The sequence below is a fragment of the Carya illinoinensis genome, chromosome 7, assembly GCF_018687715.1.
Source record: "Carya illinoinensis cultivar Pawnee chromosome 7, C.illinoinensisPawnee_v1, whole genome shotgun sequence".
Taxonomy (NCBI): domain Eukaryota; kingdom Viridiplantae; phylum Streptophyta; class Magnoliopsida; order Fagales; family Juglandaceae; genus Carya; species Carya illinoinensis.
Genome location: NC_056758.1, coordinates 25,056,276 through 25,075,453, shown reverse-complemented (window position 1 = coordinate 25,075,453; position 19,178 = coordinate 25,056,276). Strand labels below are relative to the sequence as shown.

The window sequence follows — 19,178 nt, the reverse complement described above, 5'->3', positions numbered from 1 at the left end:
ATATATATATATATATATATATGTATATATATGGGGAGTTCTTTAAGGACATCGGTAAGAAAACAATCTTCCTAAAAAACATGCAGGAAACAAAACACAAGGTAAAACAAATAATTTTTTTCCCGGAAATCCAAACTGAAGGGAATATTACCTTGACCTAGTATTTCCAGTCCTTGGTTCGAAAATCAACCCCTTTTATAAAAAAAAAAACAATTCAAAAACTGAAAAAAAAAAGAAAGACTAATCCGCCAAAAGACTGAAATAATTAACAAAACCAAATTTAAGGATATAATTACTCCGATGCCAGAAAGGATCATTAATTACAGATTTAACTTCTTTTTTTTTTTTTTTTAATGTAATTACAGATTTAACTTTCGTTTCTCTGTTTGTGGGGTTTGTCTGATGAGTCTCCGGCCAACTTTAATTTGTTTTTTTCTTTTCCTGTTTGACAGTTCTCATGAGTCATGAGAGCCTAAGAAAAGTACCATACAAAGACATAAAAGCATACACAAGAGAGAGAGAGAGAGAGAGAGAGAGAGAGAGAGAGAGAGAATTTTTGAGGCAGAGGCAGAAAGATCCAACAACAACATGGGTTGAGAGTGAAAGAAGAAAAGCAGCTGAAGGTGCTGTTGTAGCAGTTGCTAATCCAGAGCAAACCCAGAATCTGATTACTATCGGTAAACCTCTTGATCTCTTAATGATCAGTTTTTACTTCAGAAAATCCACGCCCATGGTATCGTTTTGAATGCCACATATAATCGTATATGTATTTTTTGCTCTTGTGGCTGACTCTTTGAATCTTTTTTCTTGCTTTATATTTTTATCATTAATTACTGGGTTTTAGAAAGTTTCTACTTTACTTATGGACTCATGGCATTGTCTGCTTCGGTTTTGGTTTATAAGGTTGTTCTGAAAAAAAGTGTTTTTGTGTGCATGATCATTTCTTTTATGAATCGAAAAAATGCTTGTATTTGTGATAATACTCTTAAGCATGTAAGATTTATGTTTTTTGATCATATTTTCTTTATATGATCCTTTTTCTTTTGTTTAATTTTGTGGTGTATCTGTGATCGGGTAGTTTGAAAGATTATAAAATAGATACTGCTTCTTGAACTTAATTTTTGACTGGGTTTCAATTGATCGGGTACTTTGCGTGCTGATTCTGATCTATTCATCAAAGTTCTTGAGAACCTGGTTTCTCGGAGTAAATATTCTGATTCATCTGAAGCTGAATTGTTCTCTTTTCTGTATTAATATTTGGTGAATAGGTAAACAGAGCAAGAAAAACGTAGGTTTCTCCTGCTAATAAATAATATATCTGGTATTGGGTTCAGTTCCATTAATTGGATCCATTACTGGTCTTCAATCGGACTGAGAGCAGATAAGAGAAGTGGTGGTGTTCTTGGCTGGATTCATGGCAGCCCTGTCACATCCTGATTCGAGACGAAAGTATTCTTGGTGGTGGGACAGCCACATAAGCCCCAAAAATTCAAAATGGCTTCAAGAGAATCTTACAGGTATTGCTCTCTTTGTTGTAGTTTTTTGTTTTGCGTTTTTTATTGAAGATACTACTAAATATAGGTTCCAGATCTCTCGAACTTGGAGTCACTAGAGACCAGTTTACAATATTTAACGTTTTTATCCTTCCATTTGGTTTGCAGAAGTTAAAGAGAAGGAAAATACTTCAATGGATCAGTAATTTCCATCAAAAGTCTTTTTTAAAGCCCCTGCCCTAAAAAAAACCAGTTAAAAAAACTGAGGTTATAGTGTTGATTGAACAAAAAGGCTTAAGGATTTGAAAATATTTTGATGCCCTGAAGGAATGGTGGAGGATTTTACCTGTGACATTGCCTTTATACTTCATATCGTTGCCATCTCAGTTGTTATAAAATATCTAATTACTCTTCTTTTACTCAATTTCCGTGATTGATTGTGTGGCATATGTGGTGCACATGGGCATGGCACCATGAGATTTTCTGTTGAAACAGTCGCGAGTTCGTCAAATATAAATGGAAAGGCCTGCTGGTCTAGGGTCTCTTAATTTCTCTCCTCTCTGGCCATGGACACAACATACTATTTAGATGAACCACTACTCCCTATCGCTTAGCTGCGGGAATTTTCTAAATAATGTAGCTTAACTAGAAAAATTCAATCAGTTTTATTGTTCTATGAGTCCTTGCAATTAGTAGCTTGGCCAGGTTATTTGCAGATGAATCCAAGGCCCGATAGCTTCCATATCCTACCACAGAACTAAAGATTTAATCAAATGACCCAATATTAATTGCTGAGAATTGAAATTTCTGGATCACACATAAAGATGGAATGGATGTTGATTACTTATTTAAAAAAAAAAAAAAGTAAAAGAAACAGAAACAGAACAGATGAAATGACTGTCCTTGCGATTGTATCAGAATTATCAATCTAAATTCATCTTTATTTTGTTCAAATGCTGTGATCACGGTCTTTTCATGTTTCACCCTGTATATATTTTAGTTATACCTTTTCTGGGCCTTTTTTTTTTTTTTTTTTTTTTTTTTCTTTTATGGAATTAGAGAGTGCTCTCTCTGTCCAACTGATGGAAGATTTCTTCTCTGCTTGAACAGATATGGATGCAAAAGTCAAACAAATGATCAAGCTTCTTGAAGAAGATGCGGATTCCTTTGCACGAAGGGCAGAGATGTATTATAAGAAACGACCAGAGCTTATGAAACTTGTTGAAGAGTTTTACCGAGCATACCGGGCATTGGCTGAAAGATATGATCATGCAACTGGAGCGCTACGCCAAGCTCATAGGACTATGGCAGAAGCATTTCCAAATCAAGTTCCATTTGATGACTCACCTGCAGGTTCTTCTGCAAGTGAGAATGATCCTCAAACACCTGAAATGTCACCCATGATACGTTCCATTTTTTACCCTGATGAGCTGCAAAAGGATGCTTTGGGACTGTCTCCATCTGCTTTCAATGTTTTCAAGAGGAATGGAGCTTTTACCGAAGAACCTACTGTGACAAGCAGAAAAACTCTAAAAGAGCCTAATGATTCGTTTGGCGAAGGAAAGGCAAGAAAAGGCCTTAATTTTCAAGATGAAGAAGAGAAAGAACAGAGCACCCAAAATAATGGGAGTGAACATATCAGTGCTCAAGTTCTTTCCCAGTCTGAGCAACTGGGTAAAGCTGAGACGGAAATTTTGACCTTAAAGGAAACTCTTGCTAAATTTGAAGCCGAAAAGGAAGCTGTCCTACTTCAGTATCAACAGAGTCTAGAGAAATCATCTGCTCTGGAATCAGAAGTCTCTAGTGCGCATAAGGATTCCAAGGGATTCAGTCAACGAGCCAGTCAAGCTGAAGCTGAAGTTCAAACTTTGAAGGAAGCCCTTTCCAAACTACAGTCAGAAAGGGATGCTAGTGTTCTTCAATACCAGCAGTGTATGGAAATGATATCTAAGTTGGAGGATGAAGTCTCTCATGCCCGGAAGGATGCTGGAGAACTTAATGAGCGTGCCACTAAAACTGAAGTTGAAGCTAAAGCCATAAGGCAAGACCTTGTAACAGTAGAAGCTGAAAAAGAAGCTGCCCATGCACAATACAATCAGTGTTTGGAGATTATATCTAACTTGGAGGAGAAATTACTGCATGCAGAGGAGAATGCCAGAATGACTAGCGAAAGAGCTGATAAAGCTGAAACCAAAGTTGAGATCCTGAGGCAAGAACTTGCCAGATTAACTGAAGAGAAGGAAGCTGCTGCCCTCCAGTACCTGCAATGCTTGGAGACTATTGCTGATCTGAAGCATAAAATCTCTTATGCACAGGAGGAGGCCCAAAGGTTAACATGTGAGATAGATGATGGAGTTGTGAAGCTAAAGGGTGCTGAGGAAAGGTGTTTTCTTTTGGAAAAATCAAATCAAACTCTGCAGTCTGAGTTGGAGTCTTTGGTGGAGAAGATGGGGTCTCAAAGTGAAGAACTTACCGAGAAGCAGAAGGAATTAGGTAGACTTTGGAGTTGCATACAGGAAGAGCGTTTGCGATTCGTGGAGGCTGAAACTGCTTTCCAAACTCTGCAGCATTTACATGCTGAATCTCAAGAAGAACTGAGATCTCTGGGTGAAGAACTTCAAAATAGGACCCAAATTCTGAAGGAAATGGAAACTTGTAATCAAGGTTTAGAGGATGAAGTCCAGAGGGCCAAGGAGGAGAACAAGAGCCTGAATGAGCTCAATTTGTCTTCAGTTGTCTCAATTAAAAATCTGCAAGATGAGATCTTAAGTTTGAGGGAGACAATAAGGAAACTTGAAGAGGAGGTTGAACTTCGAGTGGACCAAAGAAATGCTCTTCAGCAAGAAATATACTGTCTGAGAGAAGAACTTAATGAGCTGAACAAGAAACACTTGACTGTGATGGACCAGGTGGAGTCAGTAGGCTATGATTCAGAGTGCTTTGGGTCATCTGTGAAGGACTTGCAGGTTGAGAACTCAAAACTAAAAGAGATGTGTGAGGCAGAGAGCAGCGACAAAGTTCTTCTGTTGGAAAAGTTGGAAATCGTGGAGAAACTACTCGAGAAAAATGTTGTTTTGGAGAATTCCCTCTCGGATTTGCATGTCGAGTTAGAAGGGGTTAAAGAGAAAGTCAAAACCTTGGAAGAATCCTGCCAAACTCTTTTGGGAGACAAATCCGCTCTTGTAGATGAGAAGGCTACCCTGATTTCTCAATTACAGAGTACAGCTGCAAATTTGGAGAAACTCTCCGAGAAAAACAACTTTCTTGAGAATTCCCTTTTTGATGCAAATGCTGAACTTGAAGTATTGAGGATAAAATCTGAGAGCTTAGAAGATTCGTATATGTTGCTTGATATGGAGAAGTCTGGCCTAGTCACTGAGCGTGAAAGCTTGTTTTCTCAGCTGGATGTCACTAAGCAAAGACTGGAAGATCTGGAGAAAAGTTTTTCAGAACTTGAACACAAGCACTCTGATCTTGAGAATGAGAGAGAATGCTCACTTCGTAAAGTAGAAGAACTGCAGGCTTCCTTGGATGCTGCACAGCAAGAACATGCCAGCTTTTCAAGCTCAAGTGAAAAACGGTTGGCTAGCATGGAATTACAGATCCATGTCCTAGAAGAAGAAGGGCAATGCAGGAAGAAAGAATATGAAGAGCAGCAAGACAAAACTTTCAGTGCTCAGATTGAGATCTTCATCTTGCAGAAAAGTGTACATGATCTTGAAAAAAAAATCGTCTCTCTTTTGATTGAGTGCCAAAATCTCTTGGAGGCATCCAAATTATCGGGAAAACTCATTTCTGAACTAGAGCATGAAAATCTTGAACAACAGGTGAAATTGAAGTCCTTGTTTGGACAAATGAAAAATTTAAGGATGGGGCTGTATCAGGTTTTAAAAACTCTTGAGATTGACGCAGACCATATGTTTGAAAATAAGATCAACCAAGATGAAGCACTTCTGAGACACATACTGAGCAAGCTTCAAGAGACACAGAATTCTATCTCTAGGAGTTATGATGAAAATCAGCAGCTACTAATTGAGAAGTCAGTTCTTGTTACCCTGCTGGGGCAACTGAAAGTAGATGCAGTAAATGTTGTGACAGAAAGGGACAACCTTGCTGGGGAATTCAAGATTCGGTCTGAGCAGTTCTCTGAGTTGCAGATGGAGATCCAAAACCTTTTGGGGATGAATGAAAAATGGAGGTTGAAAGTAATGGAGGGAGATCATAGAATCGAGGAGTTGATAACTGAAACAGAGAATATGCGTGGCCAGTTGATGGACTTGCAAAGAGCCAATCAGAACTTACAAGAAGATTATTTCAAGGTGCTTGGAGAGAAAAAATCCGTGATGAAGGAAGCATTTGACTTGGTGGGAGAAAAAAGTGACCTTGAAGAAGCTAACTGGGTCTTATTTGGTGAAATAATGTCTCAGTGCAATATTTCTTTGATTTTTAATAATATGGTCACTGAAAAGTTTGCAGAATTGAAAGAGCTGACTGAAGAACTGGATAAACTTCGTTGTATCAATAATGACCTTGAAGAGAAGGAAAGATTAATGGTGGGGAAATTAGAAGATGTACAAACGGAAAATTTAAACCTCAAGGAGTCCTTGAATGAGTCTGAGAACGAGTTTGCATCACTTAAATCTATTAGTGATCAATTAAGATTTGAAATTGCACACGGGAAGGATCTATTGTCTCGGAAAGAAAATGAGCTTTTGGAAGCAGAGCAGATATTCGGTGCAACTGCAAATGAGAAAAGACAGTTGCATAAATTAGTGGAGGATCTTAAGGACAAGTATGACGAGGCTAAATTGATAATCAAAGATCAGGAGAAGCAGATTCTGAAATTATCTGCAAATAATGACGATCAGAGTAAGGAGATGGGATGTGTACGTGAAGTGAATCAGAAATTGGAGTCTGACCTGTGCAGACTGTGTGAAGAACTTAGGTCAGCCACAATTAGGGAAGAAAGTTTGAATTCTGAAATGCGAAAGGGAACAGAGGAGATTAAACTGTGGGAGAGTCAGGCTGCCGCATTTTTTGCTGAACTGCAAATCTCCAATGTCCGTGAAGTGTTGTTTGAAGGAAGGATTCATGACCTAGCTATTGCATGTGAGAGCCTTGAAAATAGGAGTAATTGCAAAGATACGGAGATTGTATTGCTGAAAGAAAGAGTTAGCACCTTGGAAGGTGAAAAGGAAGGACTGGAAGAAAGCTTGAATTCTGAAATGCAAAAGGGAACAGAGGAGATTAAACTGTGGGAGAGTCAGGCTGCCACATTTTTAGCTGAACTGCAAATCTCCAGTGTCCGTGAAGTGTTGTTTGAAGGAAGGATTCATGACCTAGCTATTGCATGTGAGAGCCTTGAAAATAGGAGTAATTGCAAAGATACGGAGATTGAATTGCTGAAAGACAGAGTTAGCACCTTGGAAGGTGAAAAGGAAGGACTGGAAGAAAGCTTCAATTCTGAAATGCGAAAGGGAATAGAGGAGATTAAACTGTGGGAGGGTCAGGCTGCTGCATTTTTTGCTGAACTGCAAATCTCCAGTGTCGGTGAAGTGTTGTTTGAAGGAAGGATTCATGAGCTAACTATTGCATTTGAGAGCCTTGAAAATTGGAGTAATTGCAAAGATAGGGAGATTGAATTGCTGAAAGAAAGAGTTAGCACCTTGGAAGGTGAAAAGGAAGGACTGGAAGAAAGCTTGAATTCTGAAATGCGAAAGGGAACAGAGGAGATTAAACTGTGGGAGAGTCAGGCTGCCGCATTTTTTTCTGAACTGCAAATCTCCAGTGTCCGTGAAGTGTTGTTTGAAGGAAGGATTCATGAGCTAACTATTGCATGTGAGGGCCTTGAAAATAGGAGTAATTGCAAAGATAGGGAGATTGAATTGCTGAAAGAAAGAGTTAGCACCTTGGAAGGTGAGAAGGAAGGACTGGAAGAAAGCTTGAATTCTGAAATGCGAAAGGGAACAGAGGAGATTAAACTGTGGGAGAGTCACGCTGCCGCATTTTTTTCTGAACTGCAAATCTCCAGTGTCCGTGAAGTGTTGTTTGAAGGAAGGATTCATGAGCTAACTATTGCATGTGAGGGCCTTGAAAATAGGAGTAATTGCAAAGATACGGAGATTGAATTGCTGAAAGAAGGAGTTAGCACCTTGGAAGGTGAGAAGGAAGGGCTGGAAGAAAGCTTGAATTCTGAAATGCAAAAGGGAACAGAGGAGATTAAACTGTGGGAGAGTCAGGCTGCCGCATTTTTTGCTGAACTGCAAATCTCCAGTGTCCGTGAAGTGTTGTTTGAAGGAAGGATTCATGAGCTAACTATTGCGTGTGAGAGCCTTGAAAATAGGAGTAATTGCAAAGATACAGAGATTGAATTGCTGAAAGAAAGAGTTAGCACCTTGGAAGGTGAAAACAGAGGACTACAAGCTCACCTGGCTGCTTATACCCCTGCTGTTATCTCTGTTAAACATAGCGTATCTTCTCTGGAGAAGCATACACTATTTCATAGTAGGCTTTCTGCAGTTGAAAATGAAAAGGCAAAGGTAATTTCCATCTATTCTGCACTACTTAACTCAGTTCTTTAGACCAAGGTGATACTAACTGTTTCTTAAATGCTTAATTATATTTATTGCCTCATCCTTTTCTACATACTATTTGCATTGGCAGAACTGGATTGATCTTCACCCAATTTTATCTATTGTCACATGTTTAGTTCTTAAAGCTACAATTGGACATTCCACTAGCATGGCTTTTACTTTCCCATCTCTGCTCAATGATTAGCTTAGAATATTTGTAGAATTAATGCTTGAAAATATACAAGTTTGCCAGGGCTCTATGCAGCTGCTTCTTATGTGTGTTTAATCATGCAAAAACCTTTAAAAGTAAGCTGGATCTTTTTTTTTTCTTTTTTTTTTTTTATCTCTTTAAATTCTTTTGGGTTTAGCATGTAGGGGACAATTTATCACACAGTGGAATTTTTTTTTTTTTTTGCCCTTTTTCTTCCCTTTGCCCCCAACTATACCATGAGGTTTTGGGGCTCATCTAATGTTCAATGTTAAATTTGTCTCCAACTCTGCCTTGTGGTTTTGCGTCTTATAATGTTCATTGGTTATTTTTAGTGAGGAGCCACATCGTGCTGAGTGGGGGATAATTGGCCCCACTGAAATTTGTGGAGGTCTGGGGGCATATATCAAGTATATGATAGATTTTGAAACGATTTTGTGAAGGCACTGAAGCAATTTTTTATCAGTACTTCTCTTAAAAAAAAAAAAAAAAAAAAAAAAAGCTCTCCTTGCAATTTAGGTCCCCCATCTCTTTCATGTGCAGTCGCTGGAGAAGAATTAGCAAGGGCAAAAAGTCTTAGTGGGAAACTTTAATTATTTTTTAAAACTTTTCCAGAAAAAATTTCTAAGATTTTCTAAACTGAGATTCATTTATTTGATTGTTCATCAAACAATGGTTCATAGTCATGGCAGACTTGCCTATTGTGTTAAGCATATGATGAAAATGTACAAATGCATAATTGCCTGTCTTTCACCAAGTCTCTTATTAGAAATCGCATTGTCACTACCTTTGGCACCACCCAGTTATAGTATAGCGTAATTTTCCTTTCACGATTTATTTAGTTTAATTGAAATTATATTTACTATAGATAGCTGAAATTGATTCTTTTTGGACTTTAATATTTAGTTTTTGAGTAACTAATTTCTTGATATTTGGTTGTTTAATAGTGAACCATGTCTCGTGAATGATGCAAACTAGTAGAGAATAGATTTTTTTTGAAGTTGATTTAAGAGAGTTCTTATTTGTTTTTTGAAAAGAATTCAAATATTGTAATTTATTATTTATTAATCTATTTAAATTCAACATCCACCGAGGGAAAATCCTAACCCCACTGCTTATTTTCTACTTGTCTGTAGGATGTTCTTTTGGTGACTCGCCCACATGCTGAAATCTATCAACATATGGATGAAAATGGAATTACCATGGTGCCAGACGAATTTTCAGATTTGCAGGATTTGCAAAGGAGGGTGGAAGCTATTGAGAAGGCAGTGGTGGAAATGGAAAGGCTTGCGATGCTGGAACAACTAAATGCTAATGGCAAGCTAGAGGCTGCAATGAGGGAAATTGAAGAGTTGAAACTTCAGAGTCACTCTCGTCAAGAAAATGTTCAAGCAAGGAAGCATGTTACTCCACACCAACCTGAAGGGAAAAGGGTGCATGGTAATGGTCCCAGTCAGGGGATGCAGACACGGGAGGTTTCTGATGCAAGAAATGAAGTTCTGACTAAAGACATCATGCTTGATCAGATATCAGAGTGTTCATCTTATGGTATAAGCAGGAGAGAAACTGCAGAGGCTGATCAGATGCTTGAGTTATGGGAAACCACTGACCGGGATGGCAGCATTGACCCCATGGTTGGCAAGGGTCAGAAGGGGGCTACGGCACAACCCCACAATCAGATTGAACCAGTCAAGGAGCACAAACCTGCACGCACCCCTTCAGAGTCATTACTCGAGAAGGAGCTGGCTGTGGACAAGTTAGAAATATCTGGGAGACTCACTGAGCCCCGTCAGAGAGGGAATAAGAGGAAGATTTTAGAAAGACTTGATTCTGATGCACAAAAGTTGACAAACCTTCAAATCACAGTGGAAGATTTAAAGAGGAAGGTAGAGAATACTGAGAAAAGTAGGAAGGATAAAGGTGTTCAATGTGATACAATCAAGGGGCAGCTGGGTGAAGCTGAGGAATCCATCACCAAGTTGTTTGATGTAAATCGCAAATTGATCAAGACAGTAGAAAGTAGTTCCTTGTCTTTTGATGGAGTTTCTGCACTAGACTCAGATGAGAGTGTGAATGCCAGGAGAAAATTTTCTGACGAAGCACAAAGAGGGTCTGAAAAAATTGGCCAGTTGCAGTTGGAGGTGCAGAAAGTACAGTTTCTTCTGCTGAAGCTTGATGACGAGAAGGAAACGCAAGGGAAAACAAGAATCACTGACCGAAAACCTAAAGTTCTCCTGCGAGATTATCTCTATGGTGGGCTAAGAACCAACCAGAAGAGAAAGAAAACGACCTTTTGTGCGTGTGTCCGACCTCCAACCAATGGCGATTGAAGCAGTTAAAATTATTCTGCATATATTGAGGATGAATAATTGAGATATTAGTTTCATTCCCTATAGAGTTTCATTCATTGAGATGTCAGACCCACATGTTTTTCTTTGTTTTGTAGACAGAATCGTCTTCTTTGTCTCAGAGATCCTGCTGTAAATTTCAGAATCATATAATTTTACGGATTCTGCTCTTATGGAGCATGATTCGCCCCACCCCATTTTTCTATCCTGTAGAACTAACTTGGGTGTTGGAAAACCCATCTTCTTCAAGGTTACCAAAGTTTTCCTGTGCAATGAGTTCATTGAATTGATACTTGGATGAGTGTCTGCAGCTAGGCAGCCTCGAATGATCAATTTCTAGACTAGAGAAGCTTTTTGACAAATCTAATTGGCAAGACTTCTCTCTCTCTCTCTCTCTCTCTCTCTCAATATAGGTTTTAACTCGCACGGCTCGCATGCCGAAACACAACAAAGAAACCCCAAGAGTGTAGGACTGCAGTTATCTTACTGACAGTGGTCATGTGATCAACTGGGAACTGGATGATTCTCAAATGATTTAAATTAATCATACGAAACCTCGTACTTAATTACAGTAGTTGTTAGAATGAGATTAATCCACACCATACGAAACTGATCCTCTAGATGCAAAGAATCTGTGATCCCGACATTTTCCCAAAAAAGATAGGAAAACATTAATATAATTCATGTTTAGAAAACCAAATGGCACTTCAAACATCTTAGTCTTTGCTCCCATGCCAAAATGAAGCTTTACAAGAAACCAGATTCCGGAGGTTGAGCTAGTACTGTGCAAAGAATGGAAACAGATTACTTTGATGGAGCTTTCTCTTTGCCATGGTGGAAGTATTTGGCCAGCTTTTCCCTCAGTGTCCTTCCCAATGGATCAGCTTGCTTACAGAACTGTTCTCCATATCCCGAGTCATGATGACCAGACAAAGCTACATCTTGAAGTAGATTATCTCCACAGTCGATTATAATATTGTGCAGTAAGCAACATACCAAGATAATGCTAGGCAATTTTCGCTTATCAGGTCTCCACATTACCTTATTAAGAATTCTCCAACTACCCTTTACCTGTGAGAATGCTCTCACTGCAAGCAACCTTGCAGCCTCGTGCATGGCATTGAAAGTGGACATGGATGCTGAGAGACCGTCAGTTTCATAAGGAGTTAAGAGCCAAGGAAGAAGAGGATACCCACCCCCGCCAACTATAAATTCTCTAATTTCCTCTCCTCCAGATAAAGTTCTTACATTTCCGTTCAAACGCTCTCCGCCCTCACAGAGTTTGAAGAATCCAGTACACTTCAATAGCCTAGAAACCGTCATTCCCCCTGGCCAACCTGTAACAATATCAAGAAATCTCATTTCATGATCGACAATTCCCTGCAAGAGCATGCTGTAATTATTCTCTGGGTCACACCAATCATCTGAGGTTTGTACAGCTGGAAGGGTCATGATGATGTGTGTTGCATCAATGGCTCCACAACAATTCAGCAGCCCAAAGAATGCTTCAAATTTGGACTTGATTTCCTCCATTCTATTGGAATCAGGCCACTTCAGATGATGCTTGGCACGTTCTTCCAGTGCTTCAATAAATCTCCATGTCACCTGAGAAACAGTGGACTGGCCAACCCCAAATGCAGCCCCAACTGACACTTGGGACTCACCAGATGCCAACCTTCTCAAGGCAATCGCAACCTGTTTTTCAACGCTAAGAAGCCTTCCCTCAATGTTGATCAGCCCCGATGGTGGCCTCGATATAAGATCTTCTCTTACAAGAGAACAGATGTATCCAAAAGTCTTCTTTGAAACTCTGAAGAAATACTTGAAGCCTTCAGCTTCATCATTGGGCACCAAACAACCTGCAGGAATGAGTTATATGATAGAGACTCATTACAAAATCTCAGCTCTGATCACAATCACTCAGCTAAGAATTCAGAAAGCGTCTACACATACATGAACAGAAAAGAAACAACAATGACAGCACACCAGCAATTATCATGGATTTTGATTCACAAATACAAAATTCAAAACAATATTTCAGAACCAAACCTAATTCTGCCTAGGTTGCAAATTTTATCGGTACTTAGGAACCCAAACTCACATTCAAATGCCACCATTTAATGCTGCAATTTTCACCTCTTCCCTCTCCAACACTCTCAGGTAAGCAATGCCGGGGAAAGGAGGGAAGGGCCAATTGGCAGTCAAGACCACTGCAGCTAACAAGGACAAGAAAGGACCTGTTTCCAAGTCTTCCCGTCCAGAAGTCAGTTTCCTGTGGGTTGGATTCATCAGCAACTGAAAAGGAGGATCTCTGTGAATGGCTGTGTTGGGGCAACTGCTGCTGTTTACTTGGCTTCAATTCTGGAGTACCTGACTGCAGAGGTGCTTGAGCTGGCTGGAAATGCAAGCAAAGATTTGGAGGTAAAGAGAATGACACCCAGGCATTTGAAGCTGGCAATCAGAGGAGAGGAGGAGCTCAACACGCTGATCAGAGAAACTATTGATGGAGGTGATGGAGGTGGAGTCATCCCGCACACTCACAAGTCCATCATCAGCAAAAAGAATCTCTAAAAATAGGGTCTTTTGTGAATAATTCAAGAAAAAAGAAAAGAAAAAAGATCTTATAGGCTTAACGTGTTTGGTTAGCGAGTCATTTCAGTATTTGTTAGTGTAGACTTTCCAATTTCAATGTAGAAGTCTGCTTAGATCAGCAAGCTAGCTACGAAAAAAGTGCCTCTCTTCTCTCTCAAGTCTGAGTAGGGTTAGTGCTGTTGTTTTTCGACAAATGGCATGGTCTCACTGGCTGTGAGGGTGCAACTTTGTCTGCGACGATGGTGGAAGATTTAACTAAACGTGGGAACAGCTCCATTTGTCAAATGAAGAAACTTCTGTTATCCAGATCCAGTCTGAAGGGCCAAAAGATGACTCTGCTCAAGGAAAGCACTGTGTCATTGGCAGAGTTCTCTCTGAGAAAGGGGTCAACAATGAAGCCTTCAGAACGACAATGGCTCAGATCTGGTAGAGTGAAGAGGGAGAGTTTGAGCATACTAAACCCACGAGGAAAGCAGACTGCTATTCAGGTACAAAGAACTATGTGTGTGGGGTAAACAATGAGCAAGAGCCTTTTGAACCCTTTTGCAATCAAGTAACTATGACTAGGGGACAAAAGCTGAGTGGCGTTGAGGAGGTGAGCAATAATAAGGATAACAAATTCATCCAGGAGACAGTAATGACAGGCCCAAAAGTTCAGTCTGTATGATGGATTTGGACTTGGATAATGTCCAGGGAGATAGCCGTGCATCTAAAGTAATGTTCACAACAACTAGCAATTCTCAAACTACCAGTCAAAGGGAGGGGAGACAACATCCTGAGGCCATAAATGACACCACAAAAAGCCAAGACCCCTTGCCCATACAGAACCCCAATACTACTGATATGGTCTCTACACCCCTTAGTAATGAGCAAGGTGAAAGTAATAGAGGTGGTAGATGGAAGAGAAAGGCTAGGGGAAAGGTTAATCCCAGCACTACTTTAAGTGATGTCACAAACATCCAACAAGAAGCTGGATCAAAAAGGAGAGGGATGAGAGGTGGAAAGGAGGGGGCTCTCTTATCAAAAAAGACCAAGAACAATGATGTTGGGTTTGAGAATCAAGAACACATGGCAGTGGCTGGTTTCCAGCGCTGCCCCTCCAAATGAGTCTCTTAATTTGGAATTGTCGAGGGTTTGGGAACCCTCGCACAATTCGAATCCTTAGAAGGTTAAACTAAGGAGAAGTGACCCAACTTAGTTTTCCTTGTGGAAACTAAATGCAATAAAATTAAAATGGAAGAAGTGAGGAGATCCTTAAAATCTGATGGCTGTATTGATCTAGAAAGTGTGGGCCTAAGTGGTGGTATTGCTCTACTATGGAAGGGGGGGTGGAAGGGTCAAAGTTATTAACTACACTCGTTGGCATATAAGTGCTATGATCATAGACAATGATGCTAGTAACCCCTGGCAATTCACTGGTTTTTTTGGGCACCCCGACACAGTGAAAAGAAAAGGTAGCTGGGAGCTTCTCAAGATGCTTAAACCTGAACCAAAACTCCCTTGGTTGTGTGCAGGCGACTTCAACAAAATACTACATCAAAAAGAAAAAGCTGGAGGTCCCAGTAGACCCTACAGGAAAATTGAGATGTGAAGGCTGGCAACAGAACATTGTGGCATCAGAGACATACCATGTTCAGGACAAAGATTCACTTGATTGAATGATAGAAGTGGGAGGGGATTCACAAAGGAGAAAATAGACAGGGCTATGGCTAACAAAGAATGGTTGGACCTCTTCAACTTAGCTTCCTGCAATGTGCTGGCAGCTGTAAAATCTGACCATTCATCCCTCAATATTGGCATAACTCATCATGCTAGAGGGAGGAACATGAGACAAAGGGTGTTCAGGTATGAGGCAGCCTGGGAAGTCAAAGAGGGCAGTGGTGCTGTGATAGAGGAAGCTTGGAACAAGGTGGCAATGGGAGACAACTTGGCTGGAACTATGAGGAAGAAGCTTAAACACTGTCAAAAGGGGCTCACCTCGTGGAAGCATGACATAACTCAGCAAGAACAGCAGGGTCCTGCTCGAATCTGGGCTAAAATCAGCCACCTGCAAGATACAGGAGATGGAAGCCACTTAGCACACATGCAGGAAATGCAAAGGGAAGCTGAGGTATCCCTTGCAGAGAATGACATGAAATGGAGACAACATGAAAAGCAACACTGGCTGAGACATGGAGACAAAAATACCAACTATTTTCACATGCAAGCAACCCAAAGGAGAAGGGCAAACTCCATCAAGTCCATAACTGATGCAAATGGAAGATTAGCTAACGAGCAAGGGGAGATTGGTGCCATGTTCATAGGTTCTCTCTCATCACTTTTCAATACTTCATTGCCTACTAACATTGATTCCTGCCTGGATGCACTTAAACCAAAAGTCACAACTGAGATGGAGGCCTGTCTAGTGAAACCATTCAGTAAAGAGGAGGTAAAAGTGGCAATGTTCCAAATGAATCCACTAGGGTCCCCTGGCCCTGATGGTTTTCCTGCTCAATTCTACCAGAAAAATTGAGATGTGGTGGGAAGAGAAGTGTGCAGGTTTGTGTTGCAAGTCCTAAATCAGAGGGGCTCTATTAGTGAGGTGAATGATACATTCATAACCCTCATCCCAAAGGTTAAAAACCCAATGAAGGTATCTGAATTCAGGCCTATAAGCCTGTGCAATGTACAGTACAAACTGGTTTAAAAAACACTGGCAAACAGAATGAAAATGATCCTTCCTTAGCTCATATCAGTGAACCAAAGCGCCTTTGTGCCTGGAAGGCTCATCTCAAACAATACCCTTGTAGCTTATGAGGTGCTCCACTCAATGACATTGAAGATGAAAGGGAAGAAAGGGTTTATGGTACTCAAATTGGATATGAGCAAGGCATATGACAGGGTGGAGTGGCTATTTGTGAAAGCTGTGATGATCAAATTAGGTTTCCCTCACCACTGGGTTGACCTGGTCCTGAGATGCATTAACTCTGTGTCATACTCAATCCTGGTGAATGGAGAACCTCAACAGAGCTTTAAACCATCTAGAGGCATTCGACAGGGGGATTCAATTTCCCCTTACATTTTTATTCTGTGTGCAGAAGAAGCCTTATCAGCTATGTTGTATAAAGCTGAAGAGATGGGATAAATCACTAGTGCCCCAGTTGGAAGGCCCTACCAAAGTGATTCATCTGTTCTTTGTAGATGACAGCTTACTCTTCAGCCAAGCTTCACCTAAGGAGCTCTCAAAAGTCATCGATATCTTGGAGTTATGTGAGCAAGCCTTGGGCGGGCCAAGTTCTTAATAAGGACAAATCCTCAGTTTTTTTCAGCAAGAGTACACAAAAAGAGGTACAAAAACAGATCTTACAACTAGCTGGCATAAAGTCCACAGGAACTTTTGAGAAATATCTAGGCCTTCCCACAGTTTGGGAAGAACAAAAGCAGTAGCCTTTCACTCTCTCATAGACAGAACATGGTCTCGAGTGGTGAATTGGAAAACAAACCAACACTCTACTGCAGGCAAAGAAATCCTTCTCAAAGCAGTGCTCCAAGCCATCCCCACTTACTCAATGGGAATGTTTTTACTTCCAAATACCATCACTCAAAAGCTCAACCAACTATTAAGGAAGTTTTGGTGGGGATACAATGAGGATTCTTCAAAAATTCAATGGATTTCTTGGGATCAACTAAGTTCAGCAAAAGAGTCAGGAGGCCTCGGTATCAGGGACTTCCGAAACTTCAACCTGGCTATGCTTGCCAAGCAAAGCTGGAGGATGCTTCACCCCTTGTATCAAGAGTGTTTAAACAGAAATACTTCCCTTCAGGAAATCTATTGAATGCCAAACTAGGCTCGGGCCCCTCATATGCATGGAGAAGCATCCTTGCCGGTATGCCTGGTCTCAAAACAGGCCTAATGTGGAGGGTTGGAAATGTACGCAGAATCAACCTATGGTCTGAAAAATGGATACCCTCCCTACCCTTATTTCGAGTGACTTACCCAAGAGCTGATAACTGCTAGTGTGAAAAAGTTTGTGATATAAATGACCCAAGGCAGAGAAGGTGGAATGAGGGCCTCCTACTGTAAATGTTCTCGGAATCGAGATAAAGGTCATAAAATTGATCCCCATCAGTATTGGAGGCAAGGAAGACAAATTGACCTGGCAATACACTACAAATGGGCAATATACTGTAAAAAGTGGATATCACCATCGGAGGCAACTAGAGGTTGAAGCAGAAGGGGAGAACTCGAGCAGGCCCATGGATACAGTAGTGTGGAAGAGTCTTTGGAAAATGAAAGTAGCCCCAGCAGTCAAGCACTTCATTTGGAGGGCATCTAGTGAAGCACTCCCCGCCCTAGCAAACCTGAAGAGAAGAAAAATTGTGGAAGCTAATGTGTGTCCTATATGCAAGACAAAACTTGAGACATCAGGCCATCTCCTATGGGGTTGCGCAGCAGCTAGGGACGTGTGGATTTAAGGATGCATCAAGGTCCAAAAAATGTCCTTCCACAGTGACCTCTTCTTCAACATCTGGGCTATGCTGGTTCAGAAGCTTGATCCAAGTGAACTCGAGGAAACAATAGTCATGATGAGGGGAATTTGGTCTAGGAGAAATGACTTACTACATGGCAAAGACTTTAAGCACCCAGCCCACCTTTCTCAAGGAGCTAAAATAGAAGTACTCGCTTACAAAGAAGCAAACCTGTCCAGACGAGGCAAACTTGGCTAAAACCAGCAAAAGGAGCATACAAAGTCAATTGGGATGCAGCTCTAAAAGTAGAAACAGGCAGAATGGGACTGGGAGTTCTAGTCAGGGATCACCAAGGCTATGTCATTGGAGCACTAAGGGCAACTACACCACTAGCAAGAAGAGCTTTTGATGCTGAAGCACATGGGTTTTTGGTGGCAACCATATTTCGCAAAGAGCTGGGTCTTAGACAAATCAACATAGAAGGGGACTCTAAACAAGTAATTAACCAGCTTCATGGACAAGAAACGGACTGGAGTTTGGGAGGCCTGTTAATTGAAGATGCAAAACACATAATGGCAAGCATAGGCAGCTGGGAAGCTTCACATGCCTATTGAGAAGCTAACAAAGCTGCACACCAGTTAGCAAAATCTGCTTTAAGTTTAACTGAGGATGTATACGACATTGAAGAATGCCCTCTTTGCATTCAGTCGATTGTAACATCTGAGCTGTGTTCAGCTTGATTAATGAGATCAGATTTCACTTTCAAAGAAAAAATAAAAAAGCAAGCCAGCTACGTTAGGATATATGGGCTAATCTTTTATGTCTGTTTTGAGTCTGTGTTTATGGTAGGAGTGCTATTTGTTGAATTGTATTTGAGCGTGGTTCACCTATGGCATTCTGAAATGTGGTTTCTGCATCTAATACGAATGAATTTTATTTTATTTTTTGTTAAAAAAATTCTGCAATTTTTGGAAATTCTCAGACCGACCAAAACCCGCATATCTGAGTTCGTCACACCAGTTATCAAAATATAAAACCGTAAAAACCATCATATATGAACAAAATCACGATCAAAAAAACATAAATTTACCTCTAAAACGCAGCGATCAGAAAGAAAGGAGAGAGTGAGTGAGAGCAAGATGAAACCTTGGGTTGAAGAGTTCTTGTGCCAGAAAGCGTCCCACCAGTCGGATTCAATGGTTTTGGGTTCTACGGGAACCACACCATTTACGTTTTTGCGTTTCTTCAATTTTTTTAGTTCCCTTTTGCTTTTCTTAGATTTCTTGTGAGGCGCCATGGATGAGTAGAGGATTCGCCCACGGTTTGGATGGTGGGAAAACTTTGTACCTGTGGTCTGTGTGAAAGTGTAGTAAGGGAAAGGAAAAGCCAATAAAAAAAAAAAAAAAAAGGTGATCCAATCAGAAAATATTGGGAGGCGAGAAAATGAGGGAGAGTGTAGCTTTGGGTTTTGAAGAGTGTCTTTGCTCGGGCTTTTTCCCAACAGTTCCGCTGCGGA

At 40.6% G+C, this 19,178-nt stretch overlaps 2 protein-coding genes across 9 annotated transcripts; one reads left to right on the top strand and one right to left on the bottom strand.

Annotated features, from left to right (window-relative positions):
• The first annotated feature begins 492 nt into the window (after nt 1–492).
• Nucleotides 493–10,894, top strand: LOC122315752 (protein NETWORKED 1D-like). Its single transcript, XM_043131877.1, has 4 exons — nt 493–677; nt 1,335–1,517; nt 2,604–8,032; nt 9,410–10,894. The coding sequence occupies exons 2-4, from the start codon at nt 1,415–1,417 to the stop codon at nt 10,601–10,603; spliced, it is 6,726 nt and encodes a 2,241-aa protein (XP_042987811.1). The 5' UTR covers nt 493–677; nt 1,335–1,414; the 3' UTR covers nt 10,604–10,894.
• A 247-nt stretch (nt 10,895–11,141) lies between these two features.
• Nucleotides 11,142–19,080, bottom strand: LOC122315753 (protein ANTAGONIST OF LIKE HETEROCHROMATIN PROTEIN 1). Of its 8 annotated transcripts, none has more exons than XM_043131881.1 (4): nt 18,809–19,078; nt 15,191–15,260; nt 12,859–13,072; nt 11,142–12,480 (listed from the first exon to the last, which is right to left on the bottom strand). In XM_043131881.1, exons 3-4 carry the CDS (start codon nt 12,908–12,910, stop codon nt 11,426–11,428), a joined length of 1,107 nt encoding a protein of 368 aa, XP_042987815.1. In that variant the 5' UTR covers nt 12,911–13,072; nt 15,191–15,260; nt 18,809–19,078; the 3' UTR covers nt 11,142–11,425. The 8 variants fall into 8 exon arrangements, with proteins under 8 accessions (XP_042987815.1, XP_042987818.1, XP_042987813.1 ...); XM_043131884.1 differs by having other exon boundaries at nt 12,859–13,016; XM_043131879.1 differs by lacking the exon at nt 12,859–13,072 and having other exon boundaries at nt 18,753–19,080.
• Nucleotides 19,081–19,178: the final 98 nt, after the last annotated feature.